Source organism: Periophthalmus magnuspinnatus, chromosome 15 (assembly GCF_009829125.3).
Source record: "Periophthalmus magnuspinnatus isolate fPerMag1 chromosome 15, fPerMag1.2.pri, whole genome shotgun sequence".
NCBI classification, from domain to species: Eukaryota; Metazoa; Chordata; class Actinopteri; order Gobiiformes; family Gobiidae; genus Periophthalmus; species Periophthalmus magnuspinnatus.
Window position 1 is genome coordinate 27,991,532 of NC_047140.1, and position 21,214 is coordinate 28,012,745.

Below are 21,214 nucleotides of genomic sequence, written 5' to 3' on the forward strand. Positions count from 1 at the left end.
TTTTTCTTCTCTACCCCCTCCTCTGTTGTGCTCCATCATTATCGCCCACATGCTTTTCCAGAGACATCCTGAGCGAAACAGCCCCACGTCTTCGATGGCTATCACATGTTCCTGCTGCGGAGGGAGGCAGTGGGGAAGGCAGGAATCAGACTAAAGACTGGAGTTTTACTAGGACAGTGTTCCTCAAACTCCACACAAAGTACAAGGGAACCAACTTGTCCAGAGATGATTCAAATGAAAGATTTTAGAGCAGATATCAGACTGGACTTTATTCTTTTTATGTTTAATGTTGCGTAGTCCAACAAGAGGCTTACCAGGCTGAACCCACTTGCCAGAGGTGAGAATGAGCACCACTATAGTCAGGGAAAGTTTTCTGAACGATAAATGAAAACCAATGGATGTACACAGACTCCAGGTTTCTGTTTTCTCTCTTTATTGGAGGTGGAAAGTAAGACACACATTTTCACTGTTTTTCTCATAGACCTGGCCACTCCTCCATATCTACAAAGTACTTCCTGTTTCTTCTCAAAAGCAAGAGCTACATCCATCGTACATGTTAGAAAGTTATTTTAAAAAACAAAATAGAAATAAAAATGTACAACATACACTTGATATATATAATATAATTTTGCTCTTTTTTTACAGAGGTAAAAATACTAAGCGTAAAAAATGGGTCTAATTCAATTACATGGAGTTTATTTTCCTTTAAATACACAAGAAAATAAAGAGGATGCGTTCAGGCACTTGTAAATGGCTCTGACATGAGGAACGCGCACCAAACATCGGACAAGATGGAGATTTTAAAGCCAGCAGACACACACACACTCTCTTTCTAGTCTTATGAGCCCCTACCTGAAACCACATGATCCGATTATACGAGATAGCTGTTAGTAAGTGATATTTATTTAGGATCTTCCCGGGGAATTGTATTTGGGATACTCAGACAGACACATGGCAAGGACGTTTTTAAAGGACTACACAGGGCAGGATGTATGAAACAGACTGAAGAGGAAGAGGAAGAGGGACATCCTCACGCATTTGGAAACTCACCTACAGTCAGTGACATATCCTTGGCACTGTAATCTAAGATGGTAGTGAATGATGTCTTGCATGTTTTTATGTGTATCGTTACCGAGCGTAGTATAACGTTGTACAGGTTTGGTCAAGAATTTAAAGTTTAGTGTTTTTTTCTCACATGTTCACATCACATTGACGTTTAACAAAATGCATGATGGGTAATGTTGGTGATTTTTGCACAGATGGAGCAAGAGGACGTACGGACACATCTCAATAAATCGTTACTATAGATTATAAAAAGTTGATGAATCCTGTAGTACATAAACATAACGCGACTATGTACTGTATGTGGGATTGTTTAACCGTAAACCATCACGATCAGACGCTTGAAATACAGTTTGTTTTTTTGTTTTCATTGTGGATTTATATACATTTAATTTAATTTATTGAGATGTACCTGTAATTTCAATAGCTCATGTAGCTGTTGTGATTCTTACTACACAAATTTTGCCTATTTTTAAGGATTTTTTTTTGTTTTATTACATCAAGTCATAATGATGTAAATATTGAAATATTTTGGCAAACAAAATACAAGTCACCACATTGACAACTACTGTAAAAAGAGATTTCTGCTTTAGTTGATCATACAGCAATGACAGCAAAATCACTAGCAATTGGGTTTCATACCTGAGGTCTCTTTATATAAATATTTTAGTTGTAACCACAGTTTTCGGGGACAGTTTGAAACGTTGTTGGCAGCAGATTTTCTTTTCAGAATACTGATTTGTAATTGGTTGGCTCGACTAAAGGGCGGGACCTAAACAAAGGAAGTGATTGTACATCGCAGGCAACTGGAGTCCTTATTTATCACACTCAAATGTGTTGTGTATAAAAATAGTTTACACATGTTTTTGACAGTGTAATGAGGCTGATTGCTTGGAGCCTAAACCATGCTCATTTTCTCTGACATCGACTGGGTTTCGGGGGGTTGAGTTTGAGCATCTCATCTCCTATTAAGGCATAACAGGCACCAATTTCAAAGTATACATCGATTTATTGTTCCCCATTGACATAGACCAGGTTTTTGTGAGTATAGGATGGATCTGAATTGACCAAGGTACACTACAGTAAGCCCAGACTTTAAATTAAACTGGAGTAATAATTTGTCTAGGCACAGTATGAAAGGGAAACAGATGCTAAAGGTTCAACTTGAAGCACCGTCTCTAGTCATTGCTACCAAGAATCACTTCACTGGTAGTTTATTTTATTTCTTTTTTTGAGAAAATAAATAATTTAAAAACACTACTCTTTGGGATATTAGATGATTAGGATGAGCAGAGTACCACACGTCTTTCACCCAACAAAGTTGTTGGCAGAGAGCAATGCAATCTATATACATGGGCTAACCATAAGATGCAGAGCAGACAACAAAGGCCTCGGCACATGTTGTATACATTCACACACAGATCCTCAGATGACACACACACAAAACTGCATACAAACTTAGAGAGGTGTAGTGTCAGACTTTTCTTCAAACTGGAGTTTAGCTGGGTGGGCCATAGTATTGGAATAGAATATAAATAAAATGGCCATGTACATTAAAAGAAACAACAAAAAAGAACGAAGAGAAAGAATTCAAGTTCTTTGACGCCACGTCAGTGTACAAAGTATAAAGTACCTGCATATGTTATACATGACATATAGGTCTGCTATAAAAAGGCCCCCTGAAAAAGAGCTCTCTCACTACAAACAGAGCATGAAATGGCCATGTGGAGAGCTGAGAGAACTGTTTGCCATTAGGGGGAGCTTATCTTCCCAGGCTGTTTACAAAATGCACCAACTGCTTTTTTGGCTTATTTCAGTGTCTGGAATATGTAAAGAAACCCAGAGAACCAAGGCAAAAGAGCGAGCAGCCATAAAATTTTGTCCCCATTTGTTCCCCATCCTTCCATTTCCCTGTGCTTGCGTTGGGTAGTTTGTCCTCTAAAAAGGTTTCCAAGTGCGGTGGCTCAACTCATGGCCTTGTGGCGTCCTCCGCAGCAGCCACATGCTAGCCCCGCCCTGTGGCAGGCGTGGAGAGGGGGGTACAGGCAGAGGCAGGGTGCCACCAAAGACAAACCAAACAGGGCTAGCCAACGCGTGCCCACCCTCCCTCCACCGCTGCCCTCGCTGCCATCACAGGAGCAGGGGTCAGAGTAGTCCCCCTCCGGATCAGACATGCAGTGGTACAGCATGGTGTCTGCCAGCCACATGCAGCTGACCCGACGGATGCACACCCGCACTGGGTCTGGGGCATCCTGGCACCGGCCTCTGCGGTTCTCAGAGAGGTAAAAGGCCTCACCACAGTGCTCACACTGGCCGCGGTCCATGCCATCGGGTTTCCTTCCCTTTCCACCGTTAGTGGAGGGGGAGGAGCCTGGAAGGTACGGGCGTGGCTGAGTGGAGACCACAGGTGTGAAGCCATGGTGACAAGAGCCACTGTGGCCCTTATTAGGCAAGGGTCCGAGGGCAGGGTCAGAGTCTGAGGGGGACAGGGCTGGTGCAAGGGGATAAGTGTAGTAGTCTTTCTGTGTCTTGGCAAAGTCCACATAGGACTCTGTGTCTTCCATTTGGATAAACTTGTCCCGCACTGTGGCATGGCGGTAGTCCTCATAACCAGTGAGCCAGGAGCGCTCCGACCGCCCACTGTGCAATCGCTCTGTTGTTTGCTCCCAGGTGCGTTCCCGAGGGTTAATGCGAACTATTTCTTCATCCTCTTGGAAGGTGACGCGCCGGGGGATCCGAGACAGCGGCTGCAAACAAACAACACACTGGTTACCAGATACACAAGGGATTATCAGCAGCACTACTGCTTTTGATAGCTTCAGTACAATATTATCATGTTTCATGATTTAATAGAGAATAAAGGTTTTTGGGTCTCACTTGTTCCAGGAAGTAGTGGTCTGAGAGGCGATAGGGGTCATGGAGGTCATGGCGAGGGTAGTCATGACGATGTCCCAGCATACACCGGTGTCTGTGAGGAAGTGGTGAGGACTCGAGCGGCTGCAAGGAAAGCTCCAGCTTTTGGGAGGAGTTGGATGAGCTGTCTGTGGCATTCTGTCAGAGACAAACAAACACAGGATGTGGGATGAAAGTTAAGTTTTGATTGGAGACCCCAAACAAATACGAGGTTCTAGAAGACGCCACGATTGGACAAACAAAAACAGGACGCAGCAGCGAAGCTCTGATTGGGAAAAACAGGAAACCTGAACTATGTTTTGCAAGCTACGTAACATTTAACTCAAGTGAAAACTGTTCTCGCATGTTTAAACTTGCGATAAAATATGCAATCAAACACCCCACACAGAGACCCCACAGTATTACCTTTTGGGCCTCTCCTCCCTCTCATCATGCACTTTCACTTTTCTTTTTACTTGTGCAAGTTAAAATACTGCGCCTCTTCTCTGAGCTGTCAGAAGCGCCCACTCAAACCTGGGTCAGACAGCAGACATGCAGACTGCTGCATGTACAGTATCTGAGACAACATTTCACTGGGGCTCATCGGGGGTCATCCTCTAGGGGCAGCAGAGAGGGCAGCTGACAGGCAGGTGGGCTCCTGTCATTCTGCCCCTCGGAGTGTGAAATGACCAACTGAACAGGTGTCAGCCTGGTACCGTTTAGCAAGATGTAATTTCATAAATCTGCCTTAAGTGATTTTAAAATGTGAAAGGAGGAAGTCGTATCGATCTCAAAGCCTTTGGCACATCACTTGTATTCACATGCATGAATTTCACGTGCCAATGCTCAGTCAATCCACGCACAGCATTTGGCTTTTTCTTCCAGGTTTGAGATTGATAAAATACTTAATTTACATGAATGCAAGAGAAATATATAAATATAAAACAAAGACAAAATTACTCCTCGACTTCCACTGCATTAAAATGAACCATATTTCCAAAAAGCATGCTTGACTGTCACTCCAGTGGCTAAAACCAGCACAGAGAGCACTATATGACCTAGATCTGCTGTCGGTGTGTCTGCTCAAGCTATCCCCATTATATCCCTGCTCTGTGTCCAGTGCTGCTCTCCCCACATGGATACCACCATGCAGAGAATTTCCCCCAGCTTTCTTACAAAGCCCTAAAGCAGCCAGCCAAAAATAACATGACATGCTCCAGGCTCCGCCCCCCTGGAGAAGACATTATCGAGGGAGGAGCTAATACAGTTTAAACGGGTTCTTGCTCTGGCCTCCACAACTGCAACTAATTCAAAACACAGACCAGATTTCTGCTGGAAGAAAATAGTGGAGTTTTCTTTCTGAACCATCTTCCACTGTGTATGAATGTCTCTGGCTGGACAAGATGCATTTTAAGCTATGCTCAAGATAATTCATCATTAAAGATGCCTGAAAAGCTTTACCAGGGGTTCTCCTCTGGTTGCTCAGTATGTGAGCTGTCATTGAACCAAAATAAAGACAGTAAAAGGGACCAAGGTTAATGTAAGAGAAAGGCATTCCTTTAGGAAACACATCCATCCGTGAGTCTCACCATCCTGTGCTGTGCCCAGAGGCTGTAAATCTGCCACACTATTTCCCCTGTCCATGAGAGCCACAGCTAACTTTAGTAAAGGTCATTTACACATGCCAGGAAGAACGTAAAAGCAGGCCTTAACAAATGCATCAGAATTTACAACTTGGTATTTCAGACTGGGATTGGAACAATGTTCTTGGGAAATATTAGAAACTTTGCTTCAAGTTCCCAGTAAACATCAATTTTACAGAAGCAGTTGTGACTGAAATAAAAGAGGACATTGTTTCATTTGAAGAGAATTATCTCTTAATGGCAACACCAAACTGAAAAGCTAATGGTCAATTTCACAGTTTGCTCCATCCTCTGACAGCAATGGCTCCCCTGTTCCTGGTGTGTTTGTGTGCCTCTCTGAGGCGGCTGTACACTCCCAGCAGAGCACCTATTAGTCTTGGCCCTTACAGACAGCCCGAGTCAAAGATGAACCACGAGGCACTTCCTCTCGTAAATCACCGGCTCCACGCTAAGCTGGGAAACAGCTGCTAGCTGCTAGTTTGGTCGCTCTGCTCTTATTCTGCTGGGAGGGTGGGGGTGTTACCAGTGGAGAGGGAGGTGGTGGGACACAGGAAGTGACCCCGTGACCTGGCCTGCTGCTCATGGTGTTCAGTTACAGAGTGGTGGGAGGGACTCCTCCATGCTTACTTAAGATAGAGGGGCCTTGACACACAAAAACACACACTTATCATGTGTAGTGGCAGGTCGTAGGGAGGGGGTCCTGCATTATGTCCTAAAATATGGGTGCATATATACAGATTTAAGATGCATAGCACAACTGTCAGATCTAGAGTAAACCTTATTTCATTTGGGTTTCCAACAAATATGAAACATTCTGAAACAGTCAGACTTTTAACAGTTCAGTCTAGTCCAGACTAATTTACAGTAAAGGCATTATCTCACAGCCACAAAGCACAAACAAAGCAGCAAATGTAAAGGACTTACAGTAAAGACATCATCATCCCCAAGTTCGCCTTCTGTTTGGAGTGCTGTAGATGAAGTTGTTGAGCCTAGAAAAAGAAACGTCGACATTAAATACACAGTAAAAAGACTAAAGAATATAATTCACTCATGAATTTTAGGAGCGAGGTGTGCACCTTCAGCCAGGTCCTCAATAGCTTTCCGGACTCCTCTGTCAAAAGCCCTGGCATCAGCTGGACTCTGGAAGGACAGGCCACACCTTCGGTCCTCCACTTTCCAGTGGTGAAACGTCGGTGTAGCGATGGTGTACACCAGGTCCTTCCTCAGCGGACATTCCAGAATCACCTAAGAGCCCAGCATGCAGGTCAAAGACAGAACTAAACAGGCTACATCCACACGGAGGCAAAAGGCTGGAGTTTAAAATCAGACAGAGCAACGGTTCAGTAAATGTGGAACACAGATTGTTCAAAATGTCTAAAACCACTGCAACACATATACCGGGCCTGAGTGTGTTGCCACAGAAAGTGACAAAAACGGGTAGAGATGACATGGGGCAAGTGCATAAAAATTGTTAATTGTAAATAAAAAGGCAGATTCAGAATAAACAACATGGATCTAAAATCTGCAGAAGAGAGAGGACTTCTGATTCTCACTGCAATATAAAGATAAAGCTGTCAGGATGGTCTAAACACAGACTTAATGGAGACTATCTCCACCGTGGATTTATTTATTTTCTCTGTGTCACTTGTGGGTGGCGATGCAGCAGAAGATTTATATAAAAGTAAGTAGTAAATTATGCAGAAAATACAAAATGCTGGGGCTAGGATGTCTTCATCTAAGAAAGATGCGGATATGATGTAATTGTGCAGTTACATAAACTGTATTTTTACGTCTTTACACTCTATGACCTGGTTTCAAAAAGTCATTTAAAGACCCCCCAAAACTCCTGCTCTGTGTGGATAACATGTACTTAATCTTTATGGATAACTTGGAGCTCTAGTCTGTGTGGACAGGGCCTTACACAGCTAACAATAAGTGACATTTACTTCATCAGACCTGGATTTGGCACACTTTTTCACTTGACTAAACTAAACAAATGAAAACCAGCAGCAGTTTTATAAAGTCTGAATGAACATCGTGTTATGTAGATTGTAACTTTAGGATCTAACCAGTACCTGTTTGTCCGGCAGCCGTTCTCCGTGGATGAGGAACTGAGAGCGGCTGTGGGTGCTTGTGGCCGGTGACGGTGTGAGCTCTGGGGGAAGGAGGCGACACACTCCCACACGGCTCAGCGCTCCCCCGTCCTGGGCCAGCCAGCCCCCGCTCGAGTCGTCCCGAGTCATCACCACTGCTTTCACACGCACGATGTAGCTGTCACTGCGGAGGCAGGAAATTACATTAGAACCCTTTTACCAACTAGACACAAAGCTGCAAAATCACCCAACTGCATCACATCAATCACAAACAAAAACATGGAACGTCACAGTCTGTTAATCCATGCAAACGCTCTCATCATAAACACTTTACCTTCATATAAAACAAGTATGTCATTTGTGAATCTACCAGTTAAGAGGAGTTAAGCTAATAGCAGACGAGTTTATTTAGGGCTGGATTCACACTGTAGCAGAATGTTTGAGGGTGTCTGAAGTCACAACTTGGTCCTGGCAGTGGAGCGGTGGGAGGTGTTTTACAGGACAAGTCAGTGTGCACACAGGGACACGGCGCCACTGAAAATACACTTCATTTACTTTACGTCTTTAACCGTCAAGTTTATTCAACAAAGTAGCTTGGCCTGTGCCCAAACGCTACATCCTCTACACAAGTATTGCATTTACTTTATAACCTGCGGATTACAATACATAACTGATACTTGGTGAAACGGCAAGAGTCAAACATGAACCCTAAACATGAGACCTGAGCTTGACAATAACAGGATGTACATCTGTTTGTTTGTCTGTTTGGTGTGAGGCCGTAGGATGGAGAGAACAGTGAAAAGACAGACGAAGGAAGGAGATGAGTGTAGGAGTGAATGAGAAAGGTGTTGTTATATAATTAGCTTACAGACAGTCCCAGGGATGAGCGGTACACACATGGGCACACACACATAGACACACACACACACACATAGACACACACACAGGTGGCTAAACTGGTTCACCAGCTCCCACCCACACACATTCATAAAAGTGAGTGAATGACAGCAGACAAACACCCTGCAGAGGAGCAACCACAGCCTGAGCCATGGACCGTGCGCTTGTGTGCATAGCCTCTTTAAATAAATGTTCCTCCTGACTGCCTTTATCAAATTACACTTGATTTCCTCCACTTGTTAGTGTTCATGTTATAAGGCAAACCATGCATGCTTTACATGGGCTACTAAAACACAGATGCTGCTCGCTCAAAAGGCCAGGTTCATTCGTTGTCTGTTGTTTTGTCTTATTTGCACAATGAAGGTTAGGTCCATGAGGAATAGTAGCGTTTACATGATCCACGAATGTACTACTTCCGTTTTCTGGTCACTGAGCAAATAAAAAATATCAAAAGACAAGCTCTAGAACGTGTAATGATGATTGTCCCCTTCATTAGGAGTGGCAGAAATGAAATGTAATCAACAGAGCGCCTAAATCATTCACTTTGTTGATATTCACATCTCTACAATAACGCTCAAACAACAAAAATACAAGGCGAAATACTGGTCTACATTTTATCAAACAAAGAAATCATTATCCATCGCCTTCCTCAGTATCTCCCAAAACTCCCAACAAGCTACCACTTCCACATTTTCACCGTTTTGTCAGCCGTTTTTTGGACATACTGGCTGTTTAACTGAACATTAAATGAATAACTACCCATTAACCTACAGTTTAATGTCATCTTTGAGTTTAACCGTTCCTCAACCGCAATCGTAAAGTCCTACATGTAGACGCGTGGGCGGTTGTGTGCTTGATTTTATTGTTATAAAGCGTGCGCATTTGGATAACAAATTAACCATGAACAACTTCTACTTGTGATCCACCTGTTACTGGTCCTACCCGCTTCGGTTTAGTACATTTTACACACAGTTTGACGGATACCGGAACTACTCAACCGCACGTTTTACACAGATCTAAGCAAGCTCATGTGCAAGTTTTGATGAAATGATGAGAAGAACCAAGGGGCGCACAGATTTGCCAGGAATCAAAACCATATCTTTAATGATTCACCGCACTCTTCCTGGTGATAAGGTAAAAATCGTCATCCTTCGTGACCTCGGTGACCTATCAGCATGAGCCAACAGGGTGTGTACTACTTCAAAGTGGTCCTACAGCCTCACACAATGCCACGAGCCTGCACATAAACCCCGTCTTGTGAATGTCTTTTATCCAAGTGTGTAATTTACTCTCTGCTGACTTCCGCTAATCATGAGTCACAATTGGTTTAACTATCGTGGGCACTGTTCAACATATATAGTCACTGCGCTGATAACTACACGCTGCAAAGATTAAAGAGACAGTTTTACTCTATTTTCTGATCTATTTTATAATGTTGTCTGCTCATAAAAACATTCCTGGCGTTGTGTTTTGTTTCATTCGCACGTTTAACACACAAATCCTGCATATTTAGGCCGTGTTCTTCTCTCAAAATGAAAATACTCCGCACCTTTATGTGAATCATTTGGATGATTTCAGCTCTGGAATTGCCCATTTCTATTGAACTAAAGGTAAAACGTGGCTATTGACTTAAAAACTACCACTTAATGACATCACAAAGTGGAACAGAGCGTTTTGAGCTTTGGAAATATAGACAAACTAATAAAAAGTGTGACTCAAACGTGTGTGAATGAAACAAAACACAACTCCAGGCTTGATTTTGATGAGGTAGTAATATTTTAACACGGCTTAACGCTCACAAGAGTTAATTTTTGCATAATATAGGACCTAAATGACATTGATATTTATAACTTTAGCTACAAACAAAGACACAACATGCATTTATCGAAAAGGTAAGATGAGAAATATGGCACAAAAATGAGCATTACTCCTTCAAAGTACAATTCTGCTTCATGATTGGCTGCTAGATCTGATAATTAAAAGCCTCAAGCCTCAATAAAGTGATTGAAATTTAATTAATTACCCACCCCTTCCATATAGTGAGATATTACATGGTAAAACGCACAGCTGAGCAAATCACTAGAAAGCATTAAAAGGTCTATAACCCGAGTCTAAGGACAAAACGATCTTTTAAAGGTTTTATTTCACCAAACTTCTGCCGCGGAGAGAAACCGAACCAATGTTTTGTTTGTCAGTATTTATCCATTTCTCTAAAGCGTCGCTAATGGCCGTTTAAGACGCACATACTTTTGGTTTGTGTATTGATTCCCGCATACGTGACATTCGTGATAGTGAGGAACACATGGAAACAAATGAGGCAGTATGCTCCTAATACTATAAAACAAAGAATGGAGAAAGCACGCTGCGTATCGTGTGGCAGATAGAAAGGCCAGCGAGGGCAGCCATTTGTGATAAGGGTGACTATACTTCCTCTGATAAGTCGACATGCCACTCCTTGGTTTGATCAACAGAAAGACACACCTCCAGACAGCGCCGTGCTGTAGTCCACGACAGACGCAGACCCATATTTCGAGCTGATATTTGCACTTTTTCGTAATGTCCGTCGGTCTTAAACCTCCAGCACAGGCAGATATGTTGTCTGAGCTGACGTGCTGCCTAAAAAATAAACACTTGAACACTTCAACGCAAACAAAAGCGCTCGAAACGTGACTGCGCTGGTCTCTTAAAGGTTTATGATTAAAAAAAGGGGTGTAGGTGAGTTTGTTGTATATAAAAATTGCATCATTTGGCAAAAAAAAAGGAGAAAAAAATCTGAATTTGCCCCAAAAATATCGGTAAAGCAACCAGCATCCGCATCGACCATGAAAAAACCCAATATCGGCCGATCTCTAGTCCAGATAATACATGCAATTTATTACTTCACACAAAAGTAGTTCAAAAAGTACTGCAATAACTATCACAGTGACTACATCTGGAACTGAACTGCGGAGTTTCTTGTTGGATGGAGAAGAAAATATAGTAAATAAAAGGGGTAAACGAAGAGATAGACCTTGGAGTAGTGTGGTCACGATACTAAAATTTCAAACTCCATTTCGATATTAAGGAACAGACTCGATTAAGGCTGCAATTATCGGCAAACTTTTCTAAACACAGGCTGTGAAATATGCAATGAGCTGAGAGAAGAGGTTTTATGACTTTATCAAAGCAGAAAATATATAAAAAATCAGGAGAATCACAGAAGAATTTGTCATTTTAGTGTTTTGTCTGTAAACGTGATGCACCAGAATCTCCTCAATCAGCTTCAGTTTGACTTTATCTGGTTAGAGATGCACCGATCTGATGGGATCTGATATCAACCGGATCGGGTATCGGTTTTCCACATATTTAGCCGATATCCTGGTTGGACATATGAATTTATTTCCTGGCCGCCTCAAAAAGTGTTGAGCGTTTGAGGTTTTACTTACACAAAACTGTTCTGTCGATCTGTCGTCGAGCTAAATCACAGTTACATAACACATTTGCATCAGTTTTGTCTTAGTTTATTTTAGTTTAAAGGAAATAAACGCTGTATCTGCGCTGGTATCGGCTGATGTCGGGAATCAGATACTTAAGACCAGAAGTTTCGGATATGAAAACAGTGAATTTGCGCATCTAATCTGGGTACAATTTAGCTAAAATCTCACATTCACATGCCTTTCCTGCTCTAAACAACTAATAAAACTTAACGATGGCATCTTTTTGCGATGAAGGAATCCATCGTCGACGCAAACCAGTTGAGCGTTTCCATTTACACAGCCACGTTTGTCCTCTACTATGTCCAAGCTCGGGCCAGTCGAAATAATAATGTGCCGAGGTGAAACGAGTTCATTCACAAGTATTGAGACTAGCGGCTCCTGAGGGGGAATTTGATCAGCTTTCTGTCAATCAGCTGCAGTTATATGGAGCGCTCACATGGCCCAGCACAATACACGGCCTGTTTGTGCCTGTGTGAGCCAATGTGTCAGTTGACATAACAGCGAGCTACTAAAGGCACAGCAGTGTTAGCCGATGACATCTATTACCAAAGTGACCAATGGGGCCGAGCGTTATTAACAACTGTGCAATGTGTACACGGATTTAAGTGGAAATGCTTAAGCTAAGACTTTATTTTCTCTTTTAATGTTAACTTCATGATGATTATTTGTGTTTTGATGTGCCATTATTGTGATTTTTTATCCTGTAAAGCACTTTGAATGACTTTGTGTACCAATTGTGCTGTACAAATAAACCTGCCTTGTCTTTTTTTTTCCCAGTTTTCCACATTTTAAATTAAAAATGCTTATATAAAATGCCTATATTTACCTAGGCTGCGCTCCATAATTGCTCAGAATTCATCATGAATACAATTTGTTTGGAAAATTCAGGTGATTTGGGGTATTTTTTGTTGAGATTTGAACTGTAGTGAGTTGGAAACGTAACTTCTGTGGCTGATTATTGCTTCATTCAGGTATTAATTTATAACAGCGCATGACACTTAATGATAGTGTTTATTTAAAAATGGTTTACTGGGATTATCTTGCATTATTGTTGATGCATCAGTGGCATAAAGTAGTTTCAGTATTAGCGTTTATCGTAGTATTTCTCTGTAGCAAGATGTTGTACTTTGAAATTTTAAAGAAATAAAATCCAGCGTTTATTTTCATTTTTACTGAAACGAGAGTCATGCAGTGATCCTGTGACTGGCAAAAAATTAATATGATCAAATATATTCATAAATAAATTAAAAACACAAACTTCATTTTGAATTGAGTTTACTGTGTAATCCAATGAAATACTTTAATAAAATGAAACAACTTTGCACCAGTGTGAAACATTAAACTTATGAAGACTCATGACTTGTATATCATATTCTGTTTTAATAAAAGGACAGAGCGAACCTGCGAGACGCCACGTTACAAATAGGAAGTGATCTCGGGCTCCGGCTCCATCGACTCTGGCTCCAATTCACTTTCTATTGAAAAACCGTGGCTCCTTTCTCTGTAACTGCTGCTGTCAGACTCGTTATTTTGGTTTTAAAATGTTCGTATTAACCCGGTCTACATGATCCTGGGGTTCATATCTTGATTTATGGACAGGACTGCCAAATAAAAACATTAATAAACAGACTACGAGGTTGCTCCCGCTAGCGTGAACAGGTTTGATGGTTACAGGGGTGTCAAACTCAATTTCATGTAAAAAAAAAATGACTGTGTAACTGCCTATCTACTGATAAACTGACATTTTAAGGCAGTCATACATTTTAATTTACCTTGTCGCGGCCACATAAAATGACATGGTGGGCCAGATTTCGCCCCTGCGCCTTGAGTTTGACACATGTGGTTTAACAGCGTTGCTAAGCCCCCTTGCAAAACCAGAGGTGCAAGCGGGAAGGGTGCGTTATCTTCAACAACTTCGCTCCGGATTGGCTCTTTGGTTGCTATGATACTCACGGTCGGAATTACAAATATAAAACTACGCTCCAAAGTCGTTCCTATAACCGCTCCAGCCTCGACGAGCTTCATGTAACTGGAGCCGAACGCTGTGGCTGACGTCACACTCACTTAGTCCACGTCTTTATACCGTCTATGGTCCAAACTGTGTGACCTTCAGGTGTGACCTCTGAGAAAACCATTAAAAACTTCAGGGAAAGTCTAGCACAATTCAGTACTTCAAGAATACGGTATATGCTGGAAGGATTCACTGTTTAAAGAAGGAAGCCTATTAACAAAACGGGCGTTAGGAGCACAAAGCAGCTAACAATAAGCTGATTGCTGCTAAACCTGTAAAAGGCAACTAAAAAGCCACCTAACCCATATTATAACACGCTGTATCCTCTTATAAAAAGGACCTAAAACTGCAGGTCGAGCCCGGTGACTCTCTAAGCCTCCACAAATCTGTTTGATCAGGTTAATTTCATTTACATTAGCCGTCAGCTGTCAGAGGTTTTCATCATATGACCAGTTCTAACACTAATTTAGTTTTCTTCAAACTTTTTCATTATAATTTACAAGATGAATGTGGCTGAGTGCAGTGTAAAATAATAAATAAATAAATAAATACAGTTTTTCTCATTACTCCAATATCTGGCTTTGTATGTATGTACGTTGTGGTTAGGCCTGTCCTGATAACACATTTTAAAGTTTGATAGTAAAGTAAATACACGCGATAAACGATAAGACTGAAACTGATTTATGCCACTGATGAGAGCAGATTTAAACCACAAAAACTAGTCAAAATCTACAATATTGTTAAAAAAATCATGAGCTGCAGTAAATAAACAGCAGAATGAAACACTGTAGTACTAGTTAATACATAGTTTGCATCTGTAATGAGTCACAGAAGTTATAATTCAGATTTTACAGCTCAAATCTTATCATATAGCCAAAAAATAAACAAAAAATTCACAGTAATGCAAAGAAACTTCACACGATAAACATTAAGCCTAAAAAAGTATTGTTCCAGCTTCCATATAATGAACAAAAAGTTTATATAGTAAGTGTAGTATGAAGTACAGGCCTAGTTGTGGTGAAGTATTCTATCAAGTGTCCTGCAAAGTAACTTAAAGGTAATGCAAACCTACGCAGAATATTTGTTTAGGTTAGACACCAAAAGCGATAAGTGTGTGAAAGAATAAGCTAAACTAGAGACACACTTTTGAAACTTTGACTGTAGATATCAGATTATGATCACAATTTTTTCATAATTTCATGTTGATTTTTGTTGGGTTAATTTTCTTGGCGATGAGCTGAACGATTGGGGAATATATCGAATTATGATTTTTCTGACAAGTACTACCATTGCGATTGGATTTGCGACTGATCCACTGATTCTGTTCAAAGTTCATATTTTAAATACACAAAAATTGACAAAAGACTGAAATATATAATATAAAACTAATAAAAGAACTGTAAACATTTCAGAACATGTTTGTACAGTTCTAAACTATAGGGTTAGCAGTTTTTATGCAGTATTTTTGGAGATTATGGTACTTACAGGACTGCAGCCTTTGCGATTTGCTAATTGCGTTGATTCAAATAGATTTCGATTTGATTGTGATTAATCTCGCAGCACATCACGACACTTTGTTTTATGTCCCTATTTTGTTGGGAAAATGTGTTGGAAATAGTTTCAGACATGTGGCAATTTGTGAAAGAAGAAAAAAAATGACAAAGTAGCGCTAAGTTACAAAACGTATCAACGACATCGATACAGAACAAGTTTTCCTCAGTTCGAACGTTCCATTAACAAACATTTGTCGAATAATAACTATTGTGTGACTTAGTTGAGCTTTGGCCCTTGTTTACATTAGAGGTAACAGTTATGGAATTACCTCTTAGGCCAGGGATGTCCAAACTACGGTCCTGGGGCCATATGCAGCTCTCAGACCATTTTTATTGGCCGTCAGACCTTCTGCCAAACAGGCCCAATTGATCATAAAGACGTTTTTTTTTAGCAATTTAAGTATTTCTACCACTATAACCTCAATAATATCACATTTCGTTGTGACAAAGACCTAAAATTAACGTTCCAAGCTTTATTAAAAGGTACGGTGGTGGCGGCAAAACTATATCAAATGCACTCATCTGAAATCAAAGTACTGATCACCGTTTTGTGGCCCTCCGCTTCGAATATGTTTCAAGATCCCTTAGTAAGAAAAGTTACAAGGACACCCATGTCTTAGGCAATACCAAAACCTTAATATTAAAAAATAAAAAAATAAAAAAATAAAATAAATAAAATAAATAAAATAAATAAAATAAATAAAATAAATAAAATAAATAAAATAATAATAATAATAATAATAATAATAATAATAATAATAAAAAGAAAAGAAAAATAAAATAAAAAATACAGTAACACATAAATATATTGTTTTGGCTTTGCTCAATAAATCAAAATTTGAATAATAAATCTACATGTGTACTTTTACATTTAAGGCTGGATCATTTAGAGCCTGCAGGTGATACTAGAATATATATCTGAACGTGCAAAAATAAAATAAAACTGCTTCTCAAGTAAAAATATGCCATAACGGATAAAGCAGCACTGAACCGGGACTAGATCAGACTCAGTACTAAACCAACACACGTCTAGACCCGGACTAAACTGGGCTCAAACCACAACCAAACGAGAAGTGTGAATGCATCCTCTTTGACGGTTTGCAGCGCTTTCGTGTTCTTATTTCATCTTAGTGCTACGATTGTTTGCGTGAACATTGTACTGAGGGATGTAGTGCCACTAAACCGTTGTTATACCTGGACTAAACAAGGACAAACAACTTAAACAGGACGTCAACCTAATTAGCACCACATAAACTCAGACCTGCTCAGACTCAACAGCTATTTAAAGACAAAGGGATTCCCCAAACATAAGGGTCATAGTAAAGTTGTGCAGAATAAGGGCCTACTACCGGTGCTATGTTGAGTAAACAAGGAGTGAACAGGAACTCTACTGTGTTTTTTTTTCGAAATCGTGGTCAAAACGTCAGCTGACAAGTAAAGATCAGGCAGAATCTGAGGTCACAGTTTGGCGTCCGGCTCGAGCACTTAGATAAAAACTGTGAAGAGCAGCAGTGATGATCTGCTTTGTGCAATACAGGAACAGAACAAGGATCAGCCCCACATGATGCGACTGAGCGTGAGGAGGGGGAGCCCAAAGAAACAGAAGAGACGAAAAAAAGCGTCTGAACGAGCTGGGAGCAGAGTGACAAAGGCCAGACTATAGGGTTTGCGTGAACGACTGCTGCACGTATGACTCTATTATAATCACGTCGTCATTATTATCTGCGGAGTTTTCATCTCACACTTTGTCTCCGGTCATCGTCAGTTTGTGGCTTCCATTCTTAATTCGGCACTTCCTGTTTGCGACGTCGCCTTTTCTATATAAAGATAATAACAGGTGTAGCAGGTGGGCAATAAAGAGTAAAGACATCATGTAAACAGGAAACACAAGGTTTCAGCGGCTCAGATTCATCACATACACTGAGCACAGATGTTTTACGGTAAACTCATCTGGGAGTTCATTGTAGTTTCATTAGAATCTAAAGACCTGCGCATATGACGGTTATAGGGGTTTTAAAAAGGAAATTAGGGCCGTTGCGGGTTAGTTTTAGAACGCTCTTGATCTATAAACTAGTATAAGATAAGAGACATGAAGGATGAGCGAAAATGCCACCATTTTGAGTTGAAAATTACAGCGGTATCAAAGCATTTCCTTAGTATCAACACTTAGTTCAAAGTAGTTACAAGTATAAAAAGAAAGAAAGACTGAGCTGTTTTTTTAAAGGCCAAGGTTGTGTTTTATTTGCATATTAACTTAAAACTACTGAAGCCATGGGTCTACGCATACACTACTTTTCTAATATTCCTAATACTTTAAATTATGTTCGTACTTAACCAAGTCTTTTGCACATGCTCCACAGTCTATATGAAAAGCTCCTTGCACTAAAAACGAAAAGACAGAACATAACGACCCTGCAAACGTGTTAACTCATCGCTGTCGTTTTTGCCAGTTGGACAGAGCTTTTTGTCCTGGGATGGGATTGTGGGATTGTGTTTCGTATCTAAGTTGACCTTAACTGAATGTCACCAGGCATATCCTGTCCAATACTGACAGTGCACATAGTGGCCCTGCAGCAGAACACACCGGATCAATACTCTCCCCCCCTCCCCTGCTTTTGTTGTGGCTCTATTAAAGGCATGAAGGGGCATCTTACACTTCTATAAAACTCAGAAATGAGAGAACAGCTTTTCCCCTCTTACGCTCTGCCTGTAATACAGTCAGAGGAATCACGTCACGGCGCCGTCACCACGAGTAAAACGAGCGAGAAGGGAGCAGTTAACACATTGTGAGTCAAAGTATATAAAAGTTAGTGTCAATAATGTGAGGCCAGATAAATATCTAAAAGAACAGAGGTTGAACTGTGGCACATAGACTACACCCTCTGCTGTAGGTGTGCCATGTCAGCCTCATGCATTTTATGATTCTTTTATGCTTCTGATAATGAGCAAACATAACTATTCCGCCGCTTCCGGACTCGTCTGCGATCTCTGTGCTTTAATCTGGCTTAAAACATTTGTGCACATTTGCGGCGCGCAGGTGACATTTGAACAAACCCAACCTAAGAACAACAGGAGCTTGTGAGAGTTACTGACAGGTGGGAAGGCAGGTAGGTCAGGCTTGGACTTCCTTGCAATTTCGAAGAAAGTCAAAACACATGTAGGCCTACACTTACAGAGCAGGTTTGTTGTGCTAAACTCAAGAGTCCTTTGAGTGTTTTTGTGGGTGTGGTTTGGGTAATCATCACGCCATTCATTCATAATTACACGTCATGGCCAGTGGCAGCTTCCCCGGAAGGAGAGGTTGTTTTAAGCCTGTTATTGCCTGACCTATAATATACTATGAGACTTATGTGGCCTCAGCGTGACAAAGTTCTAAAGCAGAGAAGCAGAGCAGGCCAGGGGAACTTCAAATCATCCGCAGAGCAACGTCTTTGCACTGGCTTTTCACTGCGTAACCTGCAACTTATCACATGGCAGTGGTACAGAGCCATGCAGACTGAAGTGAGAGGTGTTTTTTTTTTTTTTTTATGAATGAGCCCGCCCGCGTCATGCCACCGCAGCGCAAACATGCCCTCCGGTTCCCTGCGCCTTTCCGCCCCGCAGACACACAACTACAAAGCGGGGCATTCCTTCCCAACACTGACTGTGGAGTAGTTTGGCACCAGCCCAAAGGAACAAGCCGATGGCACAGTTCACAGGCGAACACAGACCCTAAAAACACCGTAGTCAAAGCTAGAAATAATGTGTAGCCTAGGCCATTTTTTTTGCAGTAGAAACCACCAGCTTAAAATAGTGTTGTCTCAATGGCGCAGCGGTGTTTATTTTAGAGAGCGACTAAAAGCGCTTCGTCACCTGCTCTGCATTATTGGAGAGTATGTTTCACACGGCTGTTCATTCTTGGTACGGTAAGTTTTAAAGGTTTAAGGACGCACATATGGGTTTATTGGACAAGTATGGGCCTACAGCGTCTTACATCTCTTTTTTTTAATTAGCCACATTTCGCAACAGCACGACGCACTACGCCACGCATTACGCACGATAGTTCCACGATATAAAACCCACCAGCGAAGAATAACAGGCCGTATTGGTGTTTTTTCAGGAGCTTGTCGTTTACCGTTGGTATTTTTATGAATGGAGCGCGGTAGGTTATGCAAATGAGGGCGATTGTGAAAGAGATGGCGGATGGGGCATATCGGATATCTCATATCCTGTGAGACTTCCCCTTCGGTTGGAAGCAAACACACACAGATGTGACCAAATAGCGAAGCCAAATTGGCCCTGTAAGCGCGGCACGGGCTGTTGCGTTTCGTGAACAAGACGCACATGGAATAATGTGACTCGTAGTGCCCGTTTGTGCGTTTTAAAAAGACGTAACTTGGGGGCGTAGAGTGGATTTGAAGTTACACTGCAACAGGGCCTGCTAGTGCTCTCTCGCTTCAGACCCTTTCAGAAAATGTTTCCGATCCACCCACGCTTATTCCCCTCCTCCTTCTCCTTCTCCTCTCCCCCTCTCTTCTAGCTTTCTCAGTCAAACCCGATGTTGGGGCCCTAGACCCCCTTTCTCCAGAGCAAAGTCAAAGCACAGGTTTACAACAGCAGCTCGAACACAAGAAAATACAGAGATCACGAGCCTCATCCATAAACAGCGCTGCGCATTCCTCCAAGTTGCCTGTGCCATCTCCAACTTTGTATCCACAGTGCTCACAGGAAAAGCCACATAATAAAGATATGAAGTGTATGGCTGTACTTACTCGTTAGGGTGTGTTTCTTCTATCATTTTCTCGCTTCACCTAAGGTAATACTCCACGGCGGTTGCATACTTTTCGCTCGTCATTCTTTCACCGCTGCTTCTCCGATTCTGTCTCCAATTCCGCATAAATCCCCCTGCGCCTTTGTGGTGTTGAGTGTCGGTTGATGGACGCGTTGCCTTCGACCGTGCCTCGCGTTTTCTCTTCCGACACTTCCCAGAGACGCACGATCGCGTTTTGGAGCTCCCAACTTCAACAGACCATCGTCTTCCAGCTGGTAACGTAGCGCACACACACACACAAGACAATTTGGTAGCCGTGTCTTCTGCGCTTCTCCACGTCTTGTCCCTCAGCACACACAAGGCACGCGCTTTGTGTTTTTTTTGTTTTGTTTTTTAAGTCCCGAGCTGCATGGTTCGACCGACAACTCCCGTTCCAATTGTGCGTAAAAAGCGCGTCGTCGCTGTTACCGAGGGGTGGCCCCGCTAGAGCCCCATCTCTACTCCATGTTGGATTGCAGGCAGTCGATCAGCTCCAACTCCGCCGGGGGAGGGAGAGAGAGATGGGGGAGGGGGGTATCTACAGGGCGGAAGCGGTGACGTAGGCCCACATTTTAGTAGAGGACCCACAATGGCCGCAAAACCGTAGGGGCCCTAAAATTGCCACCCCCCCACCCCCTCTTTTTTTTCCTTTTTTTTTTTTTACCACCCCCCCTTGATCCTTTATTTTAATTCCGGACGTGTCACCTTTGTTCCTAAATTAACTTTGAAGTTCCCATGGACAACCAGCCACAGACGTCTGGCTAAATCAATGTTCCTCACTGCAAAGATAAAATATGA

General features: G+C 41.8%; 1 protein-coding gene across 1 annotated transcript; it reads right to left on the bottom strand.

The window, feature by feature from the left end:
- Positions 1 to 416: 416 nt before the first annotated feature.
- Positions 417 to 20,930, bottom strand: LOC117382174 (sprouty-related, EVH1 domain-containing protein 2-like). The gene is made up of 6 exons (XM_033979264.2): positions 20,379 to 20,930; positions 7,673 to 7,874; positions 6,674 to 6,842; positions 6,522 to 6,586; positions 3,940 to 4,113; positions 417 to 3,809 (listed from the first exon to the last, which is right to left on the bottom strand). Exons 1-6 carry the CDS (start codon positions 20,402 to 20,404, stop codon positions 3,027 to 3,029), a joined length of 1,419 nt encoding a protein of 472 aa, XP_033835155.1. The 5' UTR covers positions 20,405 to 20,930; the 3' UTR covers positions 417 to 3,026.
- Between the last annotated feature and the right edge of the window lie 284 nt (positions 20,931 to 21,214).

What these genes read in the sequence shown, in the direction of transcription:
- LOC117382174 (XM_033979264.2), bottom strand. Translation starts at nt 20,404, where the DNA reads ATGATAGAAGAAACACACCCTAACGA. An exon ending in TATTGAGGACCTGGCTGAAG is followed by an intron (nt 6,587 to 6,673) that starts GTGCACACCTCG and finishes TTCTTTTTCTAG; the next exon opens with GCTCAACAACTTCATCTACA. An exon ending in ACCACTACTTCCTGGAACAA is followed by an intron (nt 3,810 to 3,939) that starts GTGAGACCCAAA and finishes GTTTGTTTGCAG; the next exon opens with CCGCTGTCTCGGATCCCCCG.